This window comes from Vanessa atalanta, chromosome 24 (assembly GCF_905147765.1).
Source record: "Vanessa atalanta chromosome 24, ilVanAtal1.2, whole genome shotgun sequence".
In the NCBI taxonomy this organism is placed as follows: domain Eukaryota; kingdom Metazoa; phylum Arthropoda; class Insecta; order Lepidoptera; family Nymphalidae; genus Vanessa; species Vanessa atalanta.
The window spans coordinates 3,365,014-3,392,495 of record NC_061894.1 but is presented as its reverse complement, the minus strand read 5'-3'; the positions used below and the strand labels follow the sequence as shown (position 1 = coordinate 3,392,495).

At 32.9% G+C, this 27,482-nt stretch overlaps 1 protein-coding gene across 1 annotated transcript in view; it reads right to left on the bottom strand.

The window, feature by feature from the left end:
- The window catches only part of LOC125073452, a 48,132-nt gene extending 21,633 nt beyond the window's left edge, over positions 1 to 26,499 (bottom strand). Inside the window, exons 1-4 of the mRNA XM_047684288.1 lie at positions 25,674 to 26,499; positions 19,474 to 19,660; positions 16,471 to 16,570; positions 14,719 to 14,827 (exon numbers count right to left, since the gene is read on the bottom strand). Of these exons, the coding sequence (XP_047540244.1) occupies positions 14,719 to 14,827; positions 16,471 to 16,570; positions 19,474 to 19,660; positions 25,674 to 26,499 (1,222 nt within the window). The remainder of the gene's footprint in view (positions 1 to 14,718; positions 14,828 to 16,470; positions 16,571 to 19,473; positions 19,661 to 25,673) is intronic.
- Positions 26,500 to 27,482: the final 983 nt, after the last annotated feature.

Here is a 27,482-nt window from a genome sequence, read left to right as displayed (position 1 = left end):
GTTTAACTTGCAAATGAAAAACAAAGAAAACTAGGAAATATCTTATCTGTCCCATAAGCCAACATCTTAAAGACCCTAAGGAGCCAGCCCATGAATTGACAACTTCTCATCTTGCTTGCATTACATAATATGCTTCTGAGTAATTGACGGCCACGACCGTTATACCTTGAAATACACTAGCCGACAGAGCAGGACATATTTTGCACGAGTGTGTGCGCAAATACGGGCACATACTATCCCCTCTCTATTAAAATCTCTTATGACGGCAAATCGGACACGTCCGAGTAGAGTTCAGACACGGAAACAACGGATTCACGTGCTTTCTTTTAAGGGCACGGTCTGTAAATGTATTGCCAAGTTCCTGTTTTAAGAATATTTTGACGAATCCGAAAGAACCCAATAACCTTTTACTGAAACAGAATTTGACCTTTAACCTAGGTACTAAACGATTAAATGCAGTGTATACTATTAATAAACAATTATACGCTTATGCAATTTTTAAATCGGTGTGGAATAGCTTTTCATTAGCGAATTAATCTACAAAACAAATTCAAATAAGTGTATCCAAAACAATTAAATTAACTAGGTTAAAAGGATTATTATCTAATTTGAAACAAGCGTAAACCCGGGTTAGTTAACTCCTATGTAAACAATTTTCGTAACATGTTAAAACAATAATGTTTACTTAAACAATATATCAAATTGTTTGGATAATGAACAATGTAAATATTTGTTGTTTTTGTTTAGTGAATAAAAGAAACGGAGATTTTAATTTAGATATATTATTTGTTAATTTAATACATTATATTTTTATTACTTAATTAATTCATAATTTTAATTAATAATGAATAAAGAGTTGAGATGGTCCAGAACTTGAGAATCTTAAGCGAAGATTGGGTTGGTTTGATCCCGGGTAAGCAACACTAAATAATCGTGACAAATAGGCCAGCAATAATTTTCTTGGTAAGTCGTCACCACCACTCATAGACATTGTTTTTTTTTTATGACAGAGGTGGCAACCGAGCAGGAGACTCACCTGATGGAAAGTGACTACCACCGCCCATGGACATCTGCAACACCGAGGGGCTTGCAGGTGCGTTGCCGGCCTTTCAGGAAAGAGTACGCTCTTTTCTTAAAGGTTTCCAAGTCGTATGGTTGTGCGAGGCAGAAAATGTCTTAAAAATCGCGCTGTTGTGGATTTTCGGACATCTAGGTGATGCGGGTGACATTGTAAGTAATATGAACCATTCCTTAATTTGCCAATTCGCCACTAAGCTATTGTGCACAAGGGACATTATGTCTCAGTCCGCAAACATGGATAACACTGGTTCCCTCACTCTTCAAACCTGAACACAAAAATATTAAGTTTTTCCAGTTGGCGGGAGAATATCTGATGAGCCGGTACTCAGACGAGCTTGCATAAAGGACCAAGTATTAAGCTGAGTTGGAAGGAATTCTTCCAAATACGTGTTATGTATCCACCCACTCGCATTGGAATCTCCATCAGTATTATAAATATAAGTCATAATATGTAATTACGGAATTTAAATTTAAGTTTTCATTTTTTTATTAGTTTTCTAAATTAACAATAATTGTTCAAAATAAATAAATCTAATGAGAAATTAATTTGTGCTGTTAAAATTTATGTTTAAATTTAAAATATATAAAATTTATATATAATTATAAATTATTTCAATGGTATTTTAAGCCACTGCTATCCAATGTCATAGAACCGTAATATTTCTAACAGTTTTGGTACTGGTGAAAAAATATTGCGAAATATAAGTTTTACTTACAAATTCAAATAATATCTCACTTAAACTATTAATTTATTTTTTAAATAATGAGATATTCGAAAAAAAACATTAGAAACACTTTAATGAACAAAATAAGGGCATTATTCTGTAGACTAACTACTTCATTCGAGATGAAAGCTCCGTGACGAAGCGATTTTCTAATAGTGGTAGGCGTGACCAAGCACATTTGAAGTCACGTTCAGAAGCCATAGTCTAATAATAGAGAACAATGCTGCCCGCTTCTATTTACAAAAGACATTTTATAATACAGGCGATATTCATAAATGTATAGGGCGATTGAGCTTATTAATATTTTTGGTAAAAACCTTATGCTTCATAAAAACTTTAATGTTTTTATGAAATTGTATTAATTACTACAATAAAATCAAAATATACTTTATTCAAGTAGGCTTTTACAAGCAAAATTGAATCGTCATTTTATGGAACTGTATCAAACGAAAAGCTACCGACGAGTTCGAAATGTATCAAGAAAAATCGAACATCTTTTCCAACTTTAAACATACAAATTAATGTCAGTTGAATACAATTATATATCCGAAAAGTCAACGAGTATTATTTCCACAGGTTTTCATCATCTATATAATCAAATTTATTATCAAAATTTATATAATGAATAATTTGCCCAGAGGATCGGAATTGCGATTCAACGGGGAAATGCTGCTAGCTTTCTTGCCACCATTCCACGCGGTCAAGATGTATACAGTAACTATTTTTAATTCATATTTGTATATATTTAAGCACTTAATGCTATCAATTCTTATGTTAATAAATTTAATTAATACATTTGCCTTAATTATGAATGTTTTTTAATAAACGTTAATAAACGATTTGAATTTATATATCAACAAAGTTAAAAATATCTATGAAAATATTTGTTCTTTTTCTCATCGCTAATATAATCAGTAATTTGTATAGGTTTGTAAATATATTTATATACAAAGTAAGTACAAGACATAACGGCATATTGGCAACGTATTATTTAATTCTGCAAAGGCAAAGGGATACTATCTAAAGGGGTTTTAAATTTATTAAATCAAATATAAAATTATATATTTAACATCTGGAAATTGAATCAAACTGTAAATATAACACGGCCTGGTTAAGGAGTTTTTACTTTTGAGAAGAAGGTTTACCTTACCATATAGTTTAACTTGGCAAGAACTTTTACACATTGGGAGACTTTGGCATCTAAGCGTTAACGTAGTGCCTAGTCTTTTAAATCCTGCTCTTGGATTTCCCTTAAAATTGCGACTGTTGCTAAGATTAGTTTGGACCTTTTTATTCTATTACCAAAAAGGAAATGTTATACAGAAATCATTGTTTTTCCATACCGTATATCAGTTCGTTGACGAATTAATGATTTTTTTAAATACATATGAATTACGTAACTCTATACTTCATTAGTTAATTCATTATATTCTACAAAATTATGAAAATTTAAAGCAATAATTTTCTCATACTTAAATTATTTAATTATAATATCAATTCTCCTATCCAGGATACCACAATAATATACAGGATATAACGACCAGGTTGTGACAAGCTTTTATCCGAGAATCACAAATTATTTATCGTCCTCTAACAAACGCTAAAGGTAATAAATACTTTAAAGAACATTCTAGACGCCGCAATAATGATTTTAATAACGAATGCGACGTAATCAATAATCTCAAATTCAAATTTCGATTGTATTCTATATATTCGTTCTTAAATTAATGTAATTAATTAATTCCAAACATTTAATTACGGGTCTGAAATTATCTTATCAAAGTAAGGGAATTTCCTCCAGATATTGTTGTTAAGTTTCCATTAGCTGTATTAGGATTTTAGCTCAATGTAGACACCGTATCTGTTTATGAAATATCTCTGTTGTCGTACCGATGTTTAAAATCAGTAAATTTTGAATATAAATTCAGTTTTATTAAGTTTGTTTCTAAAAATATTTTATTCGAATTTAATTACATAAGTATATTAGTTATTTTCTAAATAGTGGCTATTTATTTATTATACATGGCTAGCGAGCCGCTTCACCCCTTTTTTAGCAATACTGTTTCTATGCTGAGAGCTATAGCGTGATTTTGTCACCTGTGTATATTTTTTCTTAATAAATGTACCTAATAAATTTTATCTGTGAATATTTGTTCAAATTTGACTGAGGTAATCGCGTTTAATTAACCAATCTTCAGCTTTTATAAATCAAGTCTTTTCAAGTCAGATGAAATCGATTTTGAATCGATAAGCTCCTAAATATATCATGTATATGTAATAATATAATATGTAAGTTAACATATGAATATATGCATGTCATATTTCATTAATACGGACTTTGTAAGTCGTCATCTAAATATCGACAAGCGAAACTCTAGTGCCACCGGGTGGCGTCGAATCTGGATAGCGAGTGGGCGGCCTGCTTATTTCATTTTTGTACAGTTGCTTACTGGACATTGGCTTCAATACTACATTTGGAATGGCTCTGTACTTCAACGCTCGGTCTTTAGTGATGTTGTATTTATTTGTGACTATTTGAAAATACAGTGATATTATTAAAATATGATCTTATTTGTACGATACCTACGTACAATGTCGACCGAAGACGTAGGCTTTAATCCAATTCAGAACTATACATACATACATATATATATCCTACATGTATATATGTTCTAAAAACAATGAGACATCAAACAAAGGGACAAGGATAGGTAGAGTAAGAGAGAGAGAGAGAGAGAGAGTGAAATATTCAAATTTCCAATTTATTATTATTATTATTATTTTATGATATAGGTTGGAGGACGAGCTTATGGGCCACCTATTGGTAAGTGGTCACCATCGCCTATAGACAATGGCGCTATAAGAAATATATAACCATTCCTTAGATCGCCAATGCGCCACCAACATTGGGAACTAAGATGTTATGTCCCTTGTGCATGTAACTACACCGGCTAACTCACCTTTCAAACCGGAACACAACAATACTGAGTACTGCTGTTTGGCGGTAAAATATCTGATGAGTGGGTGGTACCTTCCAAACTTTGTGCAAACAAAGTCCTGCCACCAAGTAATAGTCTACAAATCGGGCCATTTAAAATTAGAAGTTAAAAAAATATATGAGTCTTCGTCATTCATATTTATTTCTGCCATTTATATGTAAATAAATTATTATTAAAAAGATAATTCTACGTATTTGAATAAAGCCTGCCATAGTGTTGATCGATATTATACTGGTTAAAATGTCGATTATCTTTTATCAGAACCGAAAAGGTTTCTACGAAACAGCCAAAATTTAATATCAGAGGTAAAATTGAAGCGTGTCAAATACTACGCAATCAATCAAATTACTATAATTTTGCGTGATTAAATCACATTCAAATCACATTACAAGTATAATTTGTAAATTTGTTTATATTTAACAAAAATAATTTGAAAATAGGAATGTCTTCTATCTTTAATCATATAACCATTACTTATATAGCCAATGTGCCTCTAATAATAATGGAAACTAAGATGTTACGACTGTACTACACTGGCTCACTCGCCCTTCAAACCGGACACACAAAAACTCTTAAAATTGTTGTTCCGCGAACGAATATCTAATGATTTGAGCAAACCCTACCACGTGCTTACACGTGTTACTGAACATATCGGTGCGAGACAACGGCCAATCAACGAGTAAGTGTCCGTAGATAGATAATTTAATTGTGATTTTTGATGCTTCTATTTTTTTTATTTAATGCCTAGCGGTCGAATAACAGCCAGTATTTAGTAAAAAGTATTATGTTACGAAGGTTTCTATTCTAAAAATGTTACTAAAAAACCATTTCCTTCTTTTTTACACAGAGGAATCCCACACAATAAAAACAAATGAGTTGTGTGGAGTTTCTATCCACTGACACCACTGCGATGGCCGTCGTCACCCAAAAGTGGATACGACAATGGGTCACTGGACTTCCCGTATATCATTGAGCTAGTGAAGTTTTTTCAATTGAATGAATGACTACAGATAAAAATAATAATTAATTGATTTTTTTTTATAATTGTGTGTATTCTAAGCTAACGATAATTAGAATAACATACAATTTCGATGAAAAATTATCATTATAATTGTATTAATATTACGTAAGCCATTTATAAAGTCGCTCGCTCATATGTTTTCTAGCATTACGTTTGCTTATTATTACTGGATGAATTGAAAAATGAAAGTGTGAATTCTGTATACTTTTTTATAATATATATGCTATTTAAAAATGTTATTTCAACTAGATACCATAGCAAAAACTATTTACGGTATAAAAAAAGTAATCGATTAAATTCACTTAAAATGTTACACCAGCAAACGACACGCCTTGGTCTACTACGTTTTAAGGCACACCTTAACTGTTAAAGCGTTCAAAAGCAGAAAATCTTTGCTCGCGGTTCTATTTATGAGGAAGTTTGGTATTTGAGGTACTATTTTTTGGAGTAACTATAAATAAAGAATATAAAAATTTGATGCTATGGCTGGCATCGCCCTAGGACAGAACCGTTGGAAGTGTGCCGTACTTGAGTGTGTTCTCTATGCGAGTAGTCTTGTTATATATAATGCATGTATATATATTTATCTATGACAGGTAAATGATAACGATAAACTTTTTTTGTACAGGATGATACTGAATTTTTACTGAACGGGGTTTTTTTGTCTGTTGAGAGTGTTCGTTTGATAGCTGCGCAGAGGAAGTTCGGACTTTTTTACAACTTTGAACATCATGGAACCGTTCTAAAATACGCATTAAAAAGTTTATAATGCGAACTCGACACATACACGAAATATGGTTTCAAAAAGACGATGCAACATAACATCTGAACGGCAATCAATGTGAGCTGTACGAGAATTGTTAGGTAATCGTGTGGTCTCAAGATTCGGTAACGTTGTCTGCCTCTGGATTGCCTGATTTCTCTGTTTGCCTTTTTTTTGTGATTTTTTAAGAGTAAAATGTACACGAATCAACCAAGTAATCTGGATGAGTTAATAAAGTGAGACCAGGATTAAATGTGATGGAACAGTATCATACGCTGCCTATGATCTTGCAGTGGTTAACGATGGATTCAAGAATATATTTGTAGGATGATTTCTTACAGGTGGGTTGCATATACGTTATCTATGAGTACGTAATTAAAAAAAAAAAGATAAATTCAATAAATGGTAAATCAAATGGCCAATATTAAAATAATTTTCTTCCTTCGATCTTGGTTTTATTGGATTGTTAAAATTCCATTTTTATATGTGCCATACACTTATTTATTTATAAATATATTTATGTTTAAAGACGTCATACGTGAATATTATTTTTTATTATTTTAATAATGCTAAAGGAATTAATTTTGTGTGGCAATGTACCACGGTTTGAGTTATTATCTTCATCCTACCAAAAACCTAACCTTCAATCCGTGATAAATAAATAGTATTGAATTCATATTGTAATAAAATATCCAGAATCATATGAGCCGAATAAATATGAAAAGAAAATCCTTTTGTCACATAAAGGCAATACATTCTTGATCGTGACTGGCAAATTGTCGCTGAAGCGATATTTTACGGCTCCTTCGCGGAGTGGTTGGAATAGCCGAAACTTATTGATATTGGCTGAGAGGAAATTGTTTCCTCAAAATGTTTTATGGAAACGCAATGAGATGGGATTTTATTAACGACTACACGATGTAACTGAAACGTTATTGAAACGTGTTCTAATTTTGTGCCATCGAGTTTCTCTACCCGTTTCCTTCTAATTATTTTTGATAGGAAATTAATTGAACCACCTGGCACATCTGAAACATTTTTTCTACCATCAATAATTCTACTTACTACAGGATCTAAGATGTTATTTATGTCCCTTGTACCTTTAAATACGTCGGCTCAGTCACAATTGAAAAACTGATCAGGACGAGCCACCGTAGAACCCCCAATGTAGCTGGTAAATGTAATGTCAATTTCAATAGTACTTAAAATAACCAACAGAGAATATACATTTTAATTTATTAATCACAACAGCAAACAATAATTGTTTATTTTGTTCTCCGTAAGATTTATTACAATCAAAAATACTTCGAATTTTGTTTACCTTTAATTCATTGTTCACAGCATAAGAGCCTTTCTTTTTTTGTGTTTTTTTTTATATTATACTTTGTTTACGCGTGTTTGAGTCGAAGATATTCAAGAGAGCTTTGAAAAAATCTTGAATAATGGTGTATTCATTTTTAACGGATCATATAGATGATATACTTCTAGATTTTACTTTTTAGTTATTAAACTCGCATTCGTATTCTCAGTAATTCCTTTAATTGATACACATATTATAGGCAGGCACTAGAAACTTACTCTCCCATATTATTTTACAGTGACGTCATTTGATTTTTTGACTTATTCTTATTAAGCCCTTTCAGTTGATACCCATAATATAGGAATGATTTTTAAAATAATATCCGCCATCTTGGGTGTTCCGCCAAGCAAGCTGCTCTGCTCAGCAAGTTAAATAAAAGCTTGTAATAAAAATATGGGGTTAGTCTTCGTTGATTTCCATACATGGTAAATAAGAATACAATTGTATTCATTCATCAATGTAACTGATTGTCAGAAAGAGTACCTAATGAGTTTTTGCTGGTAGAAGAGTTTTCGTATTAGTGGTAGCATTAAATGGATTCCTTTAACATGACGATTCAAATGTGACAAAAGTCTACTTGGATAATATTTATTTAGATTTTGTTACATATGACCAAAACTAGAAGCAAAATTCACGCTTAATACTGAAACACTTGCAGAGAAAACCTTATCTCACTTACTTGGGGTCAGTGTCCAAGTTCGAGTAAATGGAATCGACAAAATTATTACATATGGATAGCCCATAAACTAAAAGTGTGAAATAAACCTTCAAATGCCCTACTGCCAGACGAAGACCGCAATACCTACTGAAAAGGTTGGTGAAGTGATTACCACCGCTCATGGTTCGAGGACAAATTCCGAGTCAATTGCTTATGTGACCATATTGCACGAATGCTAATATATTGATTAACATATGGCAGAATATCAGAATCATGATAGTTTCCATACCGCCGTACACGAGATGAGTTATAAACTCAAATTAAATACATGAAAATAAATAAAATACTTTAAACCGGATAGCCTGAAGGTGTGCAAAGTGGGCAGCGTAGGTATATAAAAGGTCAATGCCATTGCTCTTCTACAAAACTGTATATTATATATTAGAGTTACCTAGCCACTACTCCATTTTGACTCATCTTTAAGTTAATGATTTAAATTGCTGTGTGTTATTTCTTCAATTGTTTATCCACGATGCTGTATCAATGTAAATTCAACTTTATCTAATATCCATAAGGTTCCTTTTTGTGTGAGGTATATTAAATCGATACAGGACTTTGTAGAACAGAATATCGGGTGACAGAGCTTAGCGTAATCGGGCGCGCGTAAATTATATTTCACTAAAAGCTGGAATGGAATTATTAAGGTGAAGTAACTTGTGTTTATATTTATATATCATTTTATTTAATATTAGAATACAGGATATTATATATTTTTTTTATAAATATACATAAAAGTTAAGTGAAATTAAATAAAACAATACTTCAATAATATTAAATTAAACTAATAAAAATTCAAATAATACCGTCTGTCTGTCCTGTGTTTTCCTGTCTCAACAAGAACTTTTGTTAAACGTCACATAATCAAAGTATCACGGCAGTTCTACTAGTACGTCAAAATGTAAATTCTACCAAGAAGGACAGAAATTACAGGAACTTTTTTAAATATATCATTAACCCACGTAACCACTACGCTGAAAGCATAACGATCAACAACACTTAGTAACTACAATCTGATTGGTACCACAATCCGTAGCATGTCAAGCATTCTTCGATACATTATGTATCGAAGAACATACATATGTGTACATACCTATTAAATTACTGTATACATGAACGTATATCTACATATATTGATTGGCTAGTTGAGTCTGTCGTAAAATTACAGGAAAGCATTTAAAGGCTGTATTCGTCCTCCTATCGAATTATGAGAGAGACTATCTTTTAAATAGTGCACTTGTATTTGAGCAAATACTTGACCAATGAACAAATGCAAAAACCAATACAGTGCCAAGAAAGGAGCACATACATTTCTTAAAGGCCAGCAAAGCACCTACAAGCCCCTGGTGTTGCAGCCGTCCTTGGGCGGTATTAGTCGCTTTACATAAGGTGAACCCCCCTACTACTTTCGTCCTATTATATGAGCTACGTTCTTGACTATGGTTGTCATTACCGAAAATAGAAGGACATATGAGATGTCTCCGTTTTATACTTTTTGCAGTTAATAATATATATGACTCCAATTTATTAAATATGACTACAATTAATTGCATATAGTCAACTCAAAATTTGTTATTCTTTAGAATTACTTCATATTATTATTCATTATTTTAATGTCAATGCGTGAAAAGTCACAAGTCACGGCTAGTATTGATATACGAATTGGGCTGTCACCTGTCATTATGACATCTTCTTAAGACATGACAGCAAACGGGGACATTTGACACTTTATAAATATGTCACAAGCGACCCTCGGTATCCTATTACCTTAACATTAATGTGCTCGAGGCACAAGTAAATCTTTAATAAAAGTAAATTTTAATTGTATGTTTAATTAATTATATTGAACTTAATTAGTTTCGCCTGCTATTTATTTTATTTTTTATGTAAAACATCTATTAACGCTTGACGGGGTGTTATCTGTCCTGACAAGAAGTTTTCCGACCCGTAAACCTTGACGTCAAACGTCACGATGCTTTCTTATGCCGGCATGACCCCTCTCTCCCATCGCTCTCTGCTCATTATGTAAGTATACTATGTATAAACTTCATTGCTACATATATATTTGATAAGAAAAATATATTTATTGCATAAACGAGAGTATTTTTTATTTATTTTTTCTAAGATGGAATTGCACTTTTCCAGAACATGCTTTCATGATGATTCACAATATTTCTAAAGATATTTGATTTTAATCAGTAAACTTAGACGCATCTTTATTGTACGCGTGAGAAATGAAGAAATAAAATGCTTCGTGTGCTTAATTATTATGTCGGTGGCGTATGTTTGTAATCCTTTACGGCCGCTTGGTGTCCGATATTAGAAGAGTAACATATATTTTCAGTCTGGAACTCCCACACACTCTCCAAAGAGTAACCTGCAGAAGTTCAACGGTTCATTATGATGGTTGAATCTGCGATGTATTGGTGATGATCATAATTCTATTATTCCTTGGTTTTTTTTATGGCATTGTTTAGTGGACGAGCACATGGGATGGCACCTGATTCTAAGTGGTCACCGCCGCCCATAGACAAACGCGCTGTAAGAAATATTAACCATTCCTTACATCACCAATGTGCATGTGTCTAATTTCAACGAAATTCAGCCACATGTGTATTCCGCCAACCCGCATTGGAGCAGCGTGGTGGAATATGCTCCAAACCTTCCCCTCAAAGGGAGAGGAGGCCTTTATCCCAGCAGTGGGACATTTACGGGCTGCTTATGTACATCACCAATGCGCCACCAACCTTGGGAACTAAGATGTTATATCACTTGTGCCTGTGATTACACTGGCTCACTCACCATTCTAACTGGAACACAACAATACAGAGTACTGTTATTTGGCGGTAGAACCTACCACCAAGTAGATGTATATGATGTATGTATGAGTACATACGCTAGTGGATTAACAGACTCAATACATTTGTGGTAACCAGATGATCACTTGATTAGGTGGTACCTCATACCATTTATAAAAAAATAAAGGTAAATGTATCTAAAATAGCACGACTAACAACAATATGACATTACATGGCGAACGTTTTAGAGCACGCTGTATAAGCTAATTACTGGCGGAGCTAATATTATTATTTTGATATTACCCAAACGTAATACTGTTAGGTGAAATTTACATGAGTCAATTTCATTTGATACGATATGTATATCAAATACATGGTTAATTATGCATTTTAATCATTCATTGTATAATTTTATGTCGAGAGAGAAGCTTCTATCGACAAATCTGATGAAAATATACTTCATTTAAGTAGACTTTTTTTATAAGAACTATTAGATCAGAAAGTCAATATAGATTTAAAAAAAAGGTAAAAGGAGAATGCTGTTTAATAGATGTTTTACCGTCTTGGTTGAAACTTAACTTTAAATTGTGGACGAATATTTCCTATTGGCTTTTTCCGCTATCGTGAAAATAGGAGTAAATTATGGTTTTTACTAAACTTGAGCTCCGTCATAAGATAAAAATTGTGATTATATACTTTTTTCCGACAGGTGCGGACAGAATACGCCTGTATGCGGTTGAAATTACAATGCATTTTCAACTGCCGACTTCCACACTATAGACTTTTATTGATTTTGATTAACCCGAACCCTGGATTTGATCTGCCTTTAATCATAATCAGCCTTTTACGGTTTAGTTTTTATAACAAGAGAAATGTTTGTAAATACAAAACGGTTGACACAGATATACACTCAGGGTGCAGAATTGCCTCTGATTCAGTTTTAAATTAAATTTTTTTGAAGTCATAATCAAAACTCCCGAGGACACGTTCATTACTTTTTGGACCAGAGAGTGCGACTAATCAGACTAATAAAAAATGACGTGAGGGCTTTGTGCAAGCCCATCAGAGTAGGTACTACCCACTTATTAGATATTAACAGCAGGAATGCTTAGTAGAATGCTGGTCCGATTTGAATGGTTCATTATAACTATTTGCATAGTATTGACATAAATATTGGCAGTGGTTTGTAAATCTATATCAAATATAAAATAAGGAAATGAAGATATGGTTAAGGAACAAAAATAATTTAATGATTAATTTTAAAACTCGAAGATTTGTGCATTTTCTTAAGAATGGATTCTATGTTTGAAAATGTTCCAAGAAATACTGTCACTAGAAAACTCCTTTATTAACGAAGAAGACCTTTTCTATGCTCGAAAGCGTTTCACCAAAAGAATGCTTAGTTATGCCCTTGACAGTTACCTACGATCACTTTGAAATTTTCTTTAATGATATCGCCAAAGGTATAAAAATAATTTGTTTGTAAAAATATTATTTCTGAAAAATGTTGGAACATCTTCAAATTGTCTTGGATACTTTAAGCTATTCGCTTTTTTTATTGAATTGACAACTTCTTTAAACGCGTTAAGCGAATATTGGTTTTGCGTCTCCGATACGATAACTGAAATAAAAATGAGTTGTTCCATTTGGCTAGGAGCGACCAACGTTAATAATCTTAATTCCCAGTTACAAAAAATAATGATTCTATAATTAATTTAATAATGAAAAACCACTTTCACTTCTGGTCTCATGACTGTCTATGTTATAACAACTGAGTGTCTAACATTTCACAAGTGAGATACGAGGATGTACATTCGCAACTGACCACAAATTGAATCAACCGTTCCATTGACAATTCATTATGTTAATTCAACGTATAGTAAGATCGACGTGAAATTTAACACATGGAAAGGCGGCAACATGCATCATCACCGCGTGCGTGCGTTTATTGCACTGATTTCAACTTGTACCATAGAGTGTGTGTAGTGAAATATTTGTTTACAATACACCTCTTTAATAATATAAACACTTTGTTTTTGGAACGAAGTTCTTTTACGCGGCTTACGGTACAGTGAACTCGCAGACATCGTCATGTAAGGAAAAAGCGTTATGCTCCCTTCAGGTGACCTTTTCCTCTCTTTCTCTTTATCTCTGTCTTTTTCTACTATGTATGGTTTTATATTTTATATATTTTAATTTATTTTGTTGTAATATTTATAAATTATAATATAGCAAATGCAGTTTCGTCTCAATCTGGTTTTGCACGACACATCTCTTTTTTAACCTGGTTTTATCTGTAGAATCTATAATTCAAAACGGTTGTAACTTTACGTTTAATTTAATGATTAAACTCATAAATTAAAAATGATTATAAGTGTACTTATAAAATATAGGAAGTAGATCCAGAGATTTCAACAAAATAAATATATATTAATAATAAAATTCTGTATGTTTATAGATAGTAATTGTCTTTAGAAGTATTCTGTTTACAACTATAGGCATGTTTCACATCAAAAGCGTAGCAATAGTTTATTACCAGACGTGCGACATGCATTCTAATACCTATTGATTTGATTATAATATATTATTATTAATTTTATGAATTTACGTGTATTCTAAAAGCTGTGATTTTATTTAATAAAACATTACTTTTTATGAACATAGACGAAAACAATTAAATAAAAAAGTGTCAATATTTAAAGCGTGAAATTTATAAACTTTATATAAAAAATATACGTCATATAAATTATTATGCTAGGTTCAGACTATTTCAAATCTACAATGTGATCGTCCAACCATAAATCAACCTTTGATTATATCGTGGTGTTGATCTTCAATTAAATTAAACACGTCGAAGATGATTCCGAACTTTATAATTATATTTGTTTAAGTAATATTAGCCTGACATCAGTTTGCACTTTATGACTTGGGTTGTTAAATTTGATTGATTAATAATTTCAAGTAGTAGTGCCAGTATAATTAGAGTGACCAGTATCAGAGTCTCTAAATCCAATTTGACCAATAGCATCAAGCCCGAGAACTGGCAATACTCTTTTCAGTCAGGATTATTGACAATAATTAGTGTAATGATATTTTTTATGCTATTTATTTATTTTCAGGCAACATCACAATCTTAAATATTGGGACTAGCGATGATGGTTGGACAATCATATTTGTCAAATTTGACAGTTCGTTATTAAACATCTTAATTCGGCCTTTGACATTTTAAACACTTAAAATTATATTTAAAAACTTACCAAGACTCGCGTCGTATGTGTTCATGTACTCTGATGTCATGAATTGTGATACGAGGGCTGTTTTTCCGACACCCGCGTCACCGAGCAAGACCACCCGATATTTTGGTATCTATGGAGGCAGGAAACAGCTATTTATATATAATTGAATATATGATGATATAGTTAGCATAGCTTAGTATAAGGCTAGGCTACACTAGTTCAGCGGTTTATAGTTAAAGAAATATGTTTACCTATTTATTTTAATGAAAAACAACAACAAAAGGCCGTCATTTTTACTTTATCAATATTATTACAGAAATCCATAGACAAGGGATTTACTATCGAAAAGTTTTCAGCACGGAGTCTGGAATTTTGAAGTGTGTGACACTAGCGCGTCTCGGAAGGATTTGCCTTCCCATCGGATTATGAAAGTGGAGGAATAGACAGTGCACCTAAGTTTGCTTGTGCATTATAATTATATGCATAATGTCGTGCATAGTTGGCTGGTCTCCCTTGAGTTTAGCCGCCGTAGCCGATATACTTCATGCCGAAATTCGTTAGAGTTTTACATGATATTTATTTCAGAATTGTATTTTAATATACAGTATATTAAATAATCTATTAATATTGATTTACGACTGAGGAAAGAATATCAACTAACAATGTAACTCAACTCGCTGACCTACGCTCATTAATTTTAAAAGCGAACAAAACGATATTGTCTCGCTGGAAACCTTTATAAAACTTTATTTCCCCTGTATATATGAAATTATGTTTAACGACCTCCTATCCTACTCGATTAACTTTGTATGTCAGCTTGAATTTTACGAACGAGTAATATGCTATGGACAATGAACAAGGATATCATTTAAAGTTATGATTATAAAAATACTTTTAAAATTGTTGCCAGTATCAGACATTATCCTCTTTTATCAGGTTTTACTTAATTGTATTCTCCGTAATAGTTTCACAAGATTGTGAACTGATCGTTATTTGATCGGTGCAATTATTTTTTTAAATTGCTCCACAGACACACACTCCACACACAAAATATTGACAATATTAGTTACTTTTGGATGCGTTCAATTTAAATAAGTTTTCCTTGTGATAACTAATCTATTCGTGTTCCTGTAGTTGTAGTTTTTATTAGTATTTGTTTTCTAATCTTAGAAAAGTCTACAAAATCATACTAAGAATGATTCACTTAAACGACCATAAGTTTTTAATTTAAATCCTTTGAGGTAAATATTTGATATCTTTCTACATATATAAACAAAAACGAATGTTTGTATGTCTGTCCTTTGTGCGTTCGTAAGCCAGATTCCTTTAATCACAAGATTAAACTTAAGTGAATTGTTCTTCATACATCCACAAAGGTTCCAAATCCTATGGCAAAGAATATTTTTCTGTGTATGTTCGTCCTTCAATTAAAAACGCTTTATGAAAATCCTCATTCTACCAGTGCAAAGCCGGGACAGGTAGCTCGGGTAGGCTTTACAATCGTCCCCTATTTTAATAAACTCAATCAACTCTCTTGTACAAAATATTATAGGTAGGTTTCCTCTATTAGACAGAACTTTTAATCGCCTGTATTAGCTAAATAAATTAAAAAATAAAAACTATTACTGAATGATAGGTAATTAATTTAAGGTTGGCATGTAAAACTGAAAGTGTATCGTTTTGTTCCCGTTCCTGGTATTTAAAATCTTTCTACAGATTAGATATATCATTATTTATTATGTCACAGAGGTTTTTATTAACTTTGTATGTTACCGGATCAAGGTCATCTTCGTCAGGTGTGTCTAAGCTGGCGGAGTCGACTGGTCGGTAGCCGGAGCAGCACGAACCATCGAATGGTGATCTGTCAGATGCTCTGCGAATAAAATATTTCAATATAGTATATTTAAAGTTAGTACTATCTAGAGTGCGAAAATCTTTCGATATAAAAAATATATACACAAAAGGCCATATAACTCAAAAACATCCACTAGGTTGAGATAAAGATTTGGAACTTGCTCCAACACCACTGCAATCATGTTTTGTTTATATCCAACTCTGATTTAAATTGGAAGCTTTCTAGTAGGCTTGTAAGAATGAGTACTTTTGATACTTCATTTGACAAAATTAAGTTACTGTAAAATGGTGCGGAGAGTAGATTCTACCAAGATATCTTGGTGGAATCGTTAAGAACCTAGATTGTTGTTCCTTTCACCGGTTTTTCTCAGGCTATCAATCAATCAATAAACAAGCTAAACTTTTTACTTCTATATATTTAATAAGATTATGTCTTTGACTTGGCTTTGTCTGTAAGAAATTCGCCAAATTTACGATTACCTGCGATGTTAACCTTCATCCTACAGGACTAAATGAATTACGTCACGAAACTACATGAATAAATTAGTACTACGTGTCCGGATTTAAACCTACCTACGTTTAGATCCACTGCTATTCACTGAGACAAAAAATGAGCTTATAATCAAATCAACTGGTAGTCTTGTCCACATAAACTAGAAGCTTCTATGCGCAATGCATTATATACGCAAAAATAATGCATTATAATCTTTGATAAGAAATTATATATGACGGCGCGCGCAGAATGCGGTGCCATCTATTTGATTTATCCCGAATTAAACTGTAAGGTTTCGATTATTGGACGAGGGTGAGTCAAGCTTGCTCTGGTGGAACGTTTGACGGGCAGTGCCGCTAACAACCGGTAATGGCGGTGTATGTCACGCGAACGGATCGCCGACGTCTATAATAATTGGAATCTCAGTTAATTATTCGATTTAACTATTGAAAATTATATACGAACGCGTTTAAACATAACAACATTATAATTTAACGATACCAATTTTTATTTCCGGTATTCATTACAACATTCCCACGCCCTCGTGATGAATGAAATAAATCATATATTAAGTAACAAAGATGATAACGGCGCTCCTGCCAATAGCCGAGTGCCTTCAAATATTAAAGAATTCATTTTTTGCCTCTTTATCTACTAAAAATATATGTTCCAGTACCAAACAGGTACGAAATGATTCAGTAATTACAATTGCACAACACAGAGCCCTTATACGAAAATTATAAATGGCCAATCATCTTGACAAAAAGATTGAGCATTTTTATTATTATTATTTTTGGTTTCTGTATAGGTACCGTGCCGTATATTTAAAAGGATAGTATGAAAATGGTACTAAGTGCTGGCATTATTTTAAAGCTGATCTGCCGCTTTGTACAGTCATTCTAATGTAGGTTATCTACCGAACTAATGATCTATTTAAAAAAATCACTGGTAGAAAAGTACATCACTTGAGTGCTATACGATATGAATTATATTTATGTCATAGAATTTTCTTTATTAATACATTGCACCCAAGCGAAGCCGTATTGGGTCGCTAGTATATAATAATAATTAAAGCTACGATGATAATCTGCTTGTGAAAAAAATAGTAAGTCTTCAAGCTCTAATAAATATATCGTGGTAAAGATACCAGGACATCATCAATTACAAAGAACTATTACGTATATTTGTAAAGAGAACAGCAACCAAATAGGTCGGCTGTGGTCACGCAACTTTGTAATCAAGTACGAAAATCAGATTAACGGTTCGAGCGTATCAAAGAAAATACGCAAGAAGTTTTTTAGATAGCCTTTTGTGAGACTTGTTTCCAGAATGTTTTGACGGATTGAAGTGATTTTATTAAAGACTAGCTGTGCTCACGACTTCATGCGCGTTGTTTGAATTTAAGTTATATGGATATTGTTATGTTATTTTGGTATATGTACCGTGTATACATACATATGCATTTAGTAAAAATGGGTTATTTTAATATTACAAACAGACACTCCAATTTTATTATATGTATAGATAATTCTGTTTCAGTTAAATTTTAGTATATCTGATCCTTTTATAAAATCTAATCAAAACACAACGGGCGGAGCTCTTACTTTTTACGCAAAATGATTTTTTTTCTTTTCTTAGTATGTATGTTGACAAGCAAATGGATCACCTGTTGGTAAGCGGTCACCATTACCTTTAGACATTAAGACTGTAAGATATTAACCATTACTTACATCGTCAACCTTGGGAACTAAGATGTTATGTCCCTTGAGCCTGTATTTACACGGGCTCTCACCCTTCAAATCGAAACACAATAATCCTAACTATTACTGTTTAGTGATGGATCTCCTGAGTATTAGTGGTACTACCAATGAAAATAAAATGAATACTATGCTTAATTTGTGTTCGTAATTTATCTCTAGCTGGACGGTGAAGGTATCGTGAGAAAACTTGTAAGTGTCGGATTAAAATCTGCAGCGTGTGTGTGACCGCTGCAGTGTGGTTGAATGAACTCTCAACTCGCCATCTCTGGAGGAGATATTTACAGTCTAATAAAATTAGTAATATGATTTTTAACAGTGCTACTGATATGTATTGCTACTATTTGTCGCCTGTGTCACATTTCTGATTTTTTTGTCGTTGGACGTCAGGTTTTGACGTAAAAAGTATTCCGTAGAGTAAAAGCCTATGTTCCTCCTAGGATATCAAGCTTGCTTCATAATTTTCATCAAATTCGGTTCAGTAATTTGGCCGTGAATTAGCAACAGACAGACCCAGTTGCTTTCGCATTTGTAACTTTAGTATAGATGTTTGTGTTAGGATTGAATACTACGATAGCTAAAGAAGTTAGTAAGCGACCTCTATAGTATTGCTCATTGGCCTTATAAATTTAAAAATAGAAACAAAATTAAAAAAAATACACATATATATACCTGCTATTGGTAGAATTAACGGATGTGTTAGAACGACTGCGACGGTTGCAAATTGAATCACCACAGTTCACCACTCCGCCTTTCGTTGTAATGGAAAATGTCCGAAGCCTGTACAGGTCGTCCGATAGTCTAGGGTTATATGGCTTCTCAGGCAGCGAACAGACTCTGGGTCTGGAGTGCTCGACGACTGTAAAAAAATATTCCAATTAAAAAAACATTCATTAAAAATTAATTATGAATTACACAAATCATAGAAAGATCCAGAACATTTTCATAACAACAATGAAATATTTTGAAAATAAAATATGTATATAATATTAAGAATAATAATTGAAATATTTATTTTATTATTATTATTTATGTGTTTTATTGTAAAACTAATTAGTGTATTTTTCCCTTATTAAACAATCTTTCATCTCGTACGAATTACATTACATTATTTTACTGAGTACAAATTATTTGTAAAATTATAATTGGACACAGAAAAGTACCAAAAATGTTATATTTAAGTTATGTAATGTTTTTTTATTCATATTAGCAATAATTAGTATTTTGAACATATATTTTCATTCTAATAGTTATCGCGTCGTACTAGCTGTGTGTCTTAATAAAAAGTTTCCGCGTCATTATAATAAATGTATAAAATAAAAATTAAAAAAATCCGACTTAAATGTATCTATTTTCTATCACTGTCAGTATATAAAAATGATAAAGAATACGTACGAACGAGTAGGAATTCGTGGAATAAGTTTTTATAACGGTTTTATATTATATAGTACTCGCCCGCATCGTTCGTGTTTTAGGGGTTCGCTGTCAGATGTTACGAATAAAATAGTAACCCATATAGCTTATTCCAATGGAAATAGGAAAAAGGATAAACAAATCAAATTTACGTATTTCGTACGACTTGCTAATAACTCAGCCATATTGTGTTCTACTAAGAGTTTATGATTAATATATATTTATTTATTACACTTAACTACTTATTTCCACTTTAATTTTACTGCCAAAATTCCGATAACAGTTTCTTCGACGTACAAAACGCCATTTCCGCAAATCCATAGTGAATATCATAGATTAGCAAGCTCTCGACCAATGATATCGCGCCAATTTTGTTTATTTGGCTTTTTTCATGGTTGGAATAGAGTATTCAAATTCAAACATGCTCCATATCAAATTTCATTAAATTCGGTTCAGTACTTTGGTCGTAAAAGAACAACATACAGACAAAGTTACTTTTATATTTATAATTTTAGTATGGGCGAGGTACCCGGGCCGAGTGCCTACTTCACGCGAGTAGCATAAGGGTATTTATAATTTTTTTTTATTGAAGAATAAATATAAAAACAAAAAATATTAGCTTTTTCCGGCACAGAAATGATGAAATTCTTGGCTTTTCTCTACTATAAAAATTCATGTATTTCACATTCAGATCTTACCTTCGCTCTGTTTATTAAATAAAACCGTATTAAAATTATTTGCGTAGTTAAAATTTAAGCGAAATAATTTTGTACTATGAAGAATAGTAAAGATTAACTTGTCATGTAAAATACAAATCAAAATTCAAAAACATGGCCGCATAACAAGAATGCTTCGTTTCTTCGATAAGTAGTAATTCCTATACGAAAAATGTTTTGTACAGTAAGTATTTTTATTTTAAATTATATAATTATGTAATGTTTAGGTGTTTTGTGTTAATCCGTTAGTTAAATGACAATATTGAAATATATTTTGCTTAATGAATGCCTGTTAATTAGAAAAGGGTACTTTTTTTTAATTTTAGTTTTTTTGGTAGTTTGTAAAATAACGGTAATTACCTTAGACTGGCAGAAGTGCCAAGATCTTACTGGAGGCAATTAAAAGTCAGTTAGAATTGATGTTTAAAATCTTGCATATTATATCCCTTGTTTTATAATCAAATTGGCTTACTAATCGATATCGATATCGATAAACCTAAACAAAGCAAAATAAATCGCTACTTAGCGGTAGCATAAATGTAGAGTAAATACTACCTAATATAAGTAAACTATTCAACAGTGCTTAAAAGAATATACTTGCATAAAATACCTATACCTACGTTGATTTGGATGAAATATATAAAGGAAGTCACCGAGCTGGCGTATTATAATACGACTTGCAAAATCCTTGATGAATTTTCATGTGGTATAAATTATATTAACGTTTAGATTTTCAACAAGCTTTAAATAAATATTTTCATCTGAATATATGAATACTAGAGAGATACCGACGTTTCATCATTAAGTCGGATAAGCCGCTTTAAGACCGAAATAAGCTGAACATTTAGATACTTTAAACCTAAACAAAGAATTGTTTGTAAATCACTCCCGTAGGAAAAGAGGATCGCTATTGATATTTATTGAGCTGAGATGGCCCAGTGGTTAGAATGCGTGCATCTTACGCGATGATTTTGGGGTTGAAGCCCAGGCAAGCACCACTGAATTTTCATGTGCTTAATTTGAGTTTATAATTCATCTCGTGCTCGGCAGTGAAGGAAAACATCGTGAGGAAACCTGCATGTGTCTAATTTCAACGAAATTCTGCTACATGTGTATTCCACCAACCCGCATTGGAGCAGCGTGGGGGAATATGCTCCAAACCTTCTCCTCAGAGGGACAGGAGGCCTTAGCCCTGCAGTGGGAAAGTTACAGGCTGCTTATCTATGTTATGTAAATTTTTATTTCTGAAGTTTGCTGCTATAGATATTTTGAAAGTTAAGGTGACACTACGAATAAACTATTCTACAATAAAAAGGTGATAGGATACATAAACTTAGCTCTATATCAATTTTCTTTTGTTTTAATGATAAGGCGGGCTAGCGGGCTAGCGGGTCACCTGATCGTTAATTGTCACAGCTGTAGGCATTAGTGCCGCAAGAAATTTTAACCATTTCATTCAAAGCGCAACTAACCTTACGAACTAAGCTGTTACGCTCCTTTTGCCTGTAGTTACGCTAACTTCCTCATCATTCAAACTGGACTCAACAACGTTAAATTTTGCTGTATGGCGGTAGAATATTTGATGAGTGGTTGGTACCAAGCCACAAGTGCTTGTACAAAGAATATAAGTAAATAGAATTCAATGGAGACTAAAAAATAAGTGATGTTTATCTGGCTGTGAACCCGAAATTACGAGTACGGTTCACGTGTTCCAGCCGCTTTGTCATATCGGCATCTTCATTTAGTGCCATTATTACAAACGCCTAGAAGTTGCAATGCCGTATCCATTTTCCAAATTTAAATATCACAAGGTTCTATTTTTTTTTTACTTACCAGAAACCTTCATGCGAGTGTTTTAACTGCACAAAGTTTCAACTCGATCGGATGAACGATGCATGAGCGCTTAAAATACGAACAAAGCTCTTTAATGCCCAATTAATTACAAATAATGATGTTCTTTTTTTAATATAGGGTGTTTAATATTTCCGCGGTTTATTATTAATTACTTTTAATTTAACTCATGTTATACGCAATATTGTATAATGACAGATACCGATGGATGTTTAAGTTTAATTTGTGTAACAGAGGCGGACATTTATACTAATATTATAATAAACGCGAAAGTAAATCTGTTTCCTCTTCCTACCTCTTTAGATGAAATTTGGTATGAAGTTAGTTTGAGTACGGGGATTGACATAGGTAACTTTTTTGATTCACCCCCCAAGGGGTAAAATTGGGGGTGACGATCACGATTTGTGTGTTACAGGTAAAATTTTATCAATTTACGCACGGGTAAAGCCGTATAAATTATTTTGATTATTTACATAGGTCTCGATAGACTGAAGCGTTGAAAAAATCGTGCCCAACAGTGGGTCATTAAGTACACGCACACTAGTAAAGTGATATTAGGCGACCGTAGTCCAAACGTAGTTGAAGTAGTGACAGTTGTCACGCACACCAAGATAAAAAAGTTGTCTCGTTTGTTTTCAGTTCTGTTGTACTGCGATGTGAGTCTTCATATACAAATAATCTAAGATAAATTCATATAAATTCTAAAGATTTATTTCAAGCGCAACATTTTTTTCGAATTTACTTCAAAATAATACCGGCCGCTTAGAAGCATTATGAAAGACCTAACGAGTACAGATAGAACTAAGTTTTATCCCCAACTAGTAAAACACTTATATGGTTTCGTGAACACGATTTACAATGGACTCAATGGGTAGAAACTTAATGCTCCAGTTCCTTTACTAAGGTGGATAAAACCAGTAATGCAGTATAAAAAAGCGTCTGATAGCGCAGTATCGCGCTATATATTTACTAAATAAATTTTAGCCCTGTAATATCAATTACATTCAAATTACTAAACTTAAAGTTTTTTTTTTTATTTTGTTTTCTGGACATGTTTTTTTTTTGTTAGTTGTAAATCAATGACAATTTTAGTGACAATGTTGTCGTTGTAGAAAATCTTGTTTTGTGTATGAAGTAACGTCTACGAACAATAGAACATCACAATTAACTTTTATTAATTACTAGTGGCCGCCTGCGGCTTCGCTCGCGTTTGATTGTCAAGTGTTAAGCATAAATCGTCCTGGAAGCACCTTGTTCCACCTTGCTTCATATCAATTTTCATCAAATTCGGTTCAGTGGCTTAGTCGTAAAAGTTCTTCCTTCTGATATCCTTTGAATGCGTATGATTTTTATAATATACCTAGATGAATGGGCAAATTGGCCACTTGATGGTTAGTGGTCACCACTGCCTATAGATATTGACACTATAAAACGGCACCAACCTTGGATGGTAAAATGCTAAGTCTTATGCTTGTAGTTACATTAGATCAATCATCTTTCAAACCGGGACACAATGAATTTACTACTAAGAATTGCTTTTGGCGGTAGAATATCTGATGATTGGGTGGGATCTACCGGTCACCTACCTATCATTCGGGTCTGCATCAAGGCCTTTCTCAAAGTAAGTAAACTTTGTTTTATTTATTTTTATAAAAGGATAAAATGATAGATTTCTATTGAATTCAAATGAAGCTAGTTATGGTTTTCCAATGAGACAATCTTTCCCTTACATATTTTGTTCTAAATAATTCATAATTAAATAACAAAATTATGTTATTTATAAATTGTGTTAATTTATTTTGTAGACGAAAAATAATTTAAAAATGTAATGAAAAAAATTAAATTATAATGTGGAAAGTAAAACGAAAATGTAAATGTTTTTATTGATCAAATAAAATTCTTTCACCATGATCGAATAGGGCATTGGCCTCTTCGAAAAGCCCTTAACGACAAAATTATTGGATGGAATTCTAAGGTAAATATTTGTCCCCGATACAGTGACGAGTTTTCGTTGTGAAACTCTATACTAATACGAAAATATACAAGGTTGTATTTTGGTTTGCCTGGTGAATGTGGCGAAACCTAAATATATTTGTGGTTACTATTTTTTTTTTAATACGAATTTTACATAGTGTAGGTAAAGTTTATTTTATCCTCGACGTAAAAACTAGTTATTATGTATTGTTATTATTACATAGTATAAAACAGATTCACTTACCGCTGTCTGTGTATGCTTTGACCTTTAAAATTACACAACGGATTTTGATTCGGTTTTTTTAATTGATGAATTGATTCAAGAGGAAGGTTTATATGTATAATAAATGCTCAGTATAGTCGTGAAACACTGATTATTTAGAGGTTTTTAGAGTGATGTCGTAAAAAAACACATTTTTTTGCGCTTACATTGCAAACGCTGGCCCTACTAGATACATCAAAATAATGTACTACAGTGTACCATACACCTTAAAAAGATCTTCAAAAAAGTCCGGAATTGGTATATGTCTATCTCTTAGGGTTAACCCACGATAACTTGCTTTTTACGAGAAACAATGGCTTATTTTCAAAGCGATTTTAAGCAATACAGCATAAGTCCTTATCCAATTAAGAAGTACCTTAAATACATTGTGCATTTACAGCATGTAACTTAAATGAATATTTTCGAAGAAATTACAGATTTAAAACGCAGGGACATAACGGTTTGTATTGTCTAATTGTATTAAAAACTGTGAGCGTCGTAAGACATTCTGTAGTATATTTTGTATCAGCATTGAGCCCGTGCGAAGCCGGGGCGGGTCGCTAGTATATGTATAAATGTGTGTGTGTTAGCAAATTAACGTAAATAATGCTTAAATTAAATATAAGATCACTTTTATTTCTTTTAAATGTGCTCACCTGGCAACTCCAAAAAGTTTGAGGTCCGCCTTTGACGACCACGCATAGTATTTTGGAAATTGAGTGGCCCAATATCTTCTACCGAATCACAATTGGATACCGTTGACTCTCGTGAACCTCGTCTACTCGCCAGATAAGCCAGTCCACCTTTCATCGACCCTCGACGCATCGGAGAACATGGTCTACTTATACTCGTAGAACGAGTTTGGGGAGTATCGTCTGTTAAATCTGTCAGATCAGATGTGGACTTTCTAATCCGAGAAGATGTTTCTGTGGCTTCATCATCAGCGTCGTTGATGACCGCAGATGGTGTGCCAAGCATTGCATCAATAGAATCATCCGTTTGGCTTGAGATTATACTTGGCGATGTCACCAGTCGAGGTGAGCTCACTGTGGAGGTAGAGCTATATAGTTTCCTCGTTCGATTAGGTGATACGTAACCAGGATTGGTATGAATATGCACTGGTGGAGGCTTCGGTGATCTAGACTTCTCACGGCGGCTGTGTTTCAGAGATGTGGTGTAATGAAGGCCGTGATGGGATCGCTCGAAGTTGCATGGACTCGTGCGCTCAGGTAGTGGTTCAGCAACTTGTGGGAAGTGGAAGTGCCTTGGACTTACCGGACTCCTGTGCCCGTGAGCGATCGGACTCTTTGGGGGAACATGTTTATCATAGCTACAGCCAGATTGAGGAGTATAGTACCCAGATGACGATGTACTGGAAGTAATGGATGGACTCTTTTGAGGAAAAATGAAATGTCGGGGACTTTTTGGAGTGAGAGGCTTCGGAGAGAGTGGGGGATATCCACTAGGGCTGTTCACTGCCATTATTAGATTTTCACCTTTAACGCCACGGCGTAAGATTCATTTCCTCGAGATCTGAAAAGAAAAAAAAGATCTCATAAGCACATAACGTCACAAAATTTTATAAATTTATTCGTTTGCATTACAGAAATAAGGTAAACGCACTTTTTGATCGTCATATTACAGTGCTCATTTAAATGTAAACCACACTACTACCACCGGTTCGGAAAGAAGATTTTTCCGAGAACAACTGGCAAGATATTCACTAGTTACTCTTTTGCACCATTTTTTTACAGAGTATGTCAATAAAAAACTATTAAATTTATATATATATATCCCGTTTAGAAATCATCAAATAATAATTCTATTCATGCTACTCATTAATATAATCTTATACCTTACATGACAATATGTGATTAGTTATTTAAACAGGTTATCTCTTTAATGGAATACTTCCATTTTAGTTAAAATATTAAACTTGATTGTTTTAAATAAAAAGATACATAGTCTACACCAATATTTAACTTACATGCAGAAAAAAGGACCAAAACCAAATAACAGTACTGTAGTATATAGATGGTCCAAGTCAATGAGAACTCAAAATTACGTCCTGAAACCCCGGCAAGCAACTTTGGGTTTATAATTTTTTTAAGCTCGATCTGCAAATCTCAAGCTAGATCTCGTGTTAGTACACTATTGTATGTATGTATGTAAGATAGGAAGTACGCAGCTAGACTTCTAGCTTTTTTCTTTGCACTGAAATGCAATGCAGTTCCACAACTTTCATCTGAAGCTATGGGATTTAAATGTTGATCTCTTTTGTCTATTATAAAATGTTACTTCCTTTATAAATAAGGTATTGTTTAAAAATAAAATAGATATTTATTCCGTTGCAAATTTTAAAGAAAAATAAAAATAAAAATATTAATATTAACCAAATATAACATTATAAATTGACTGAAGATTTTTTTAATAAAACATCAAAGTAACTAATAGCTTCACGAGGT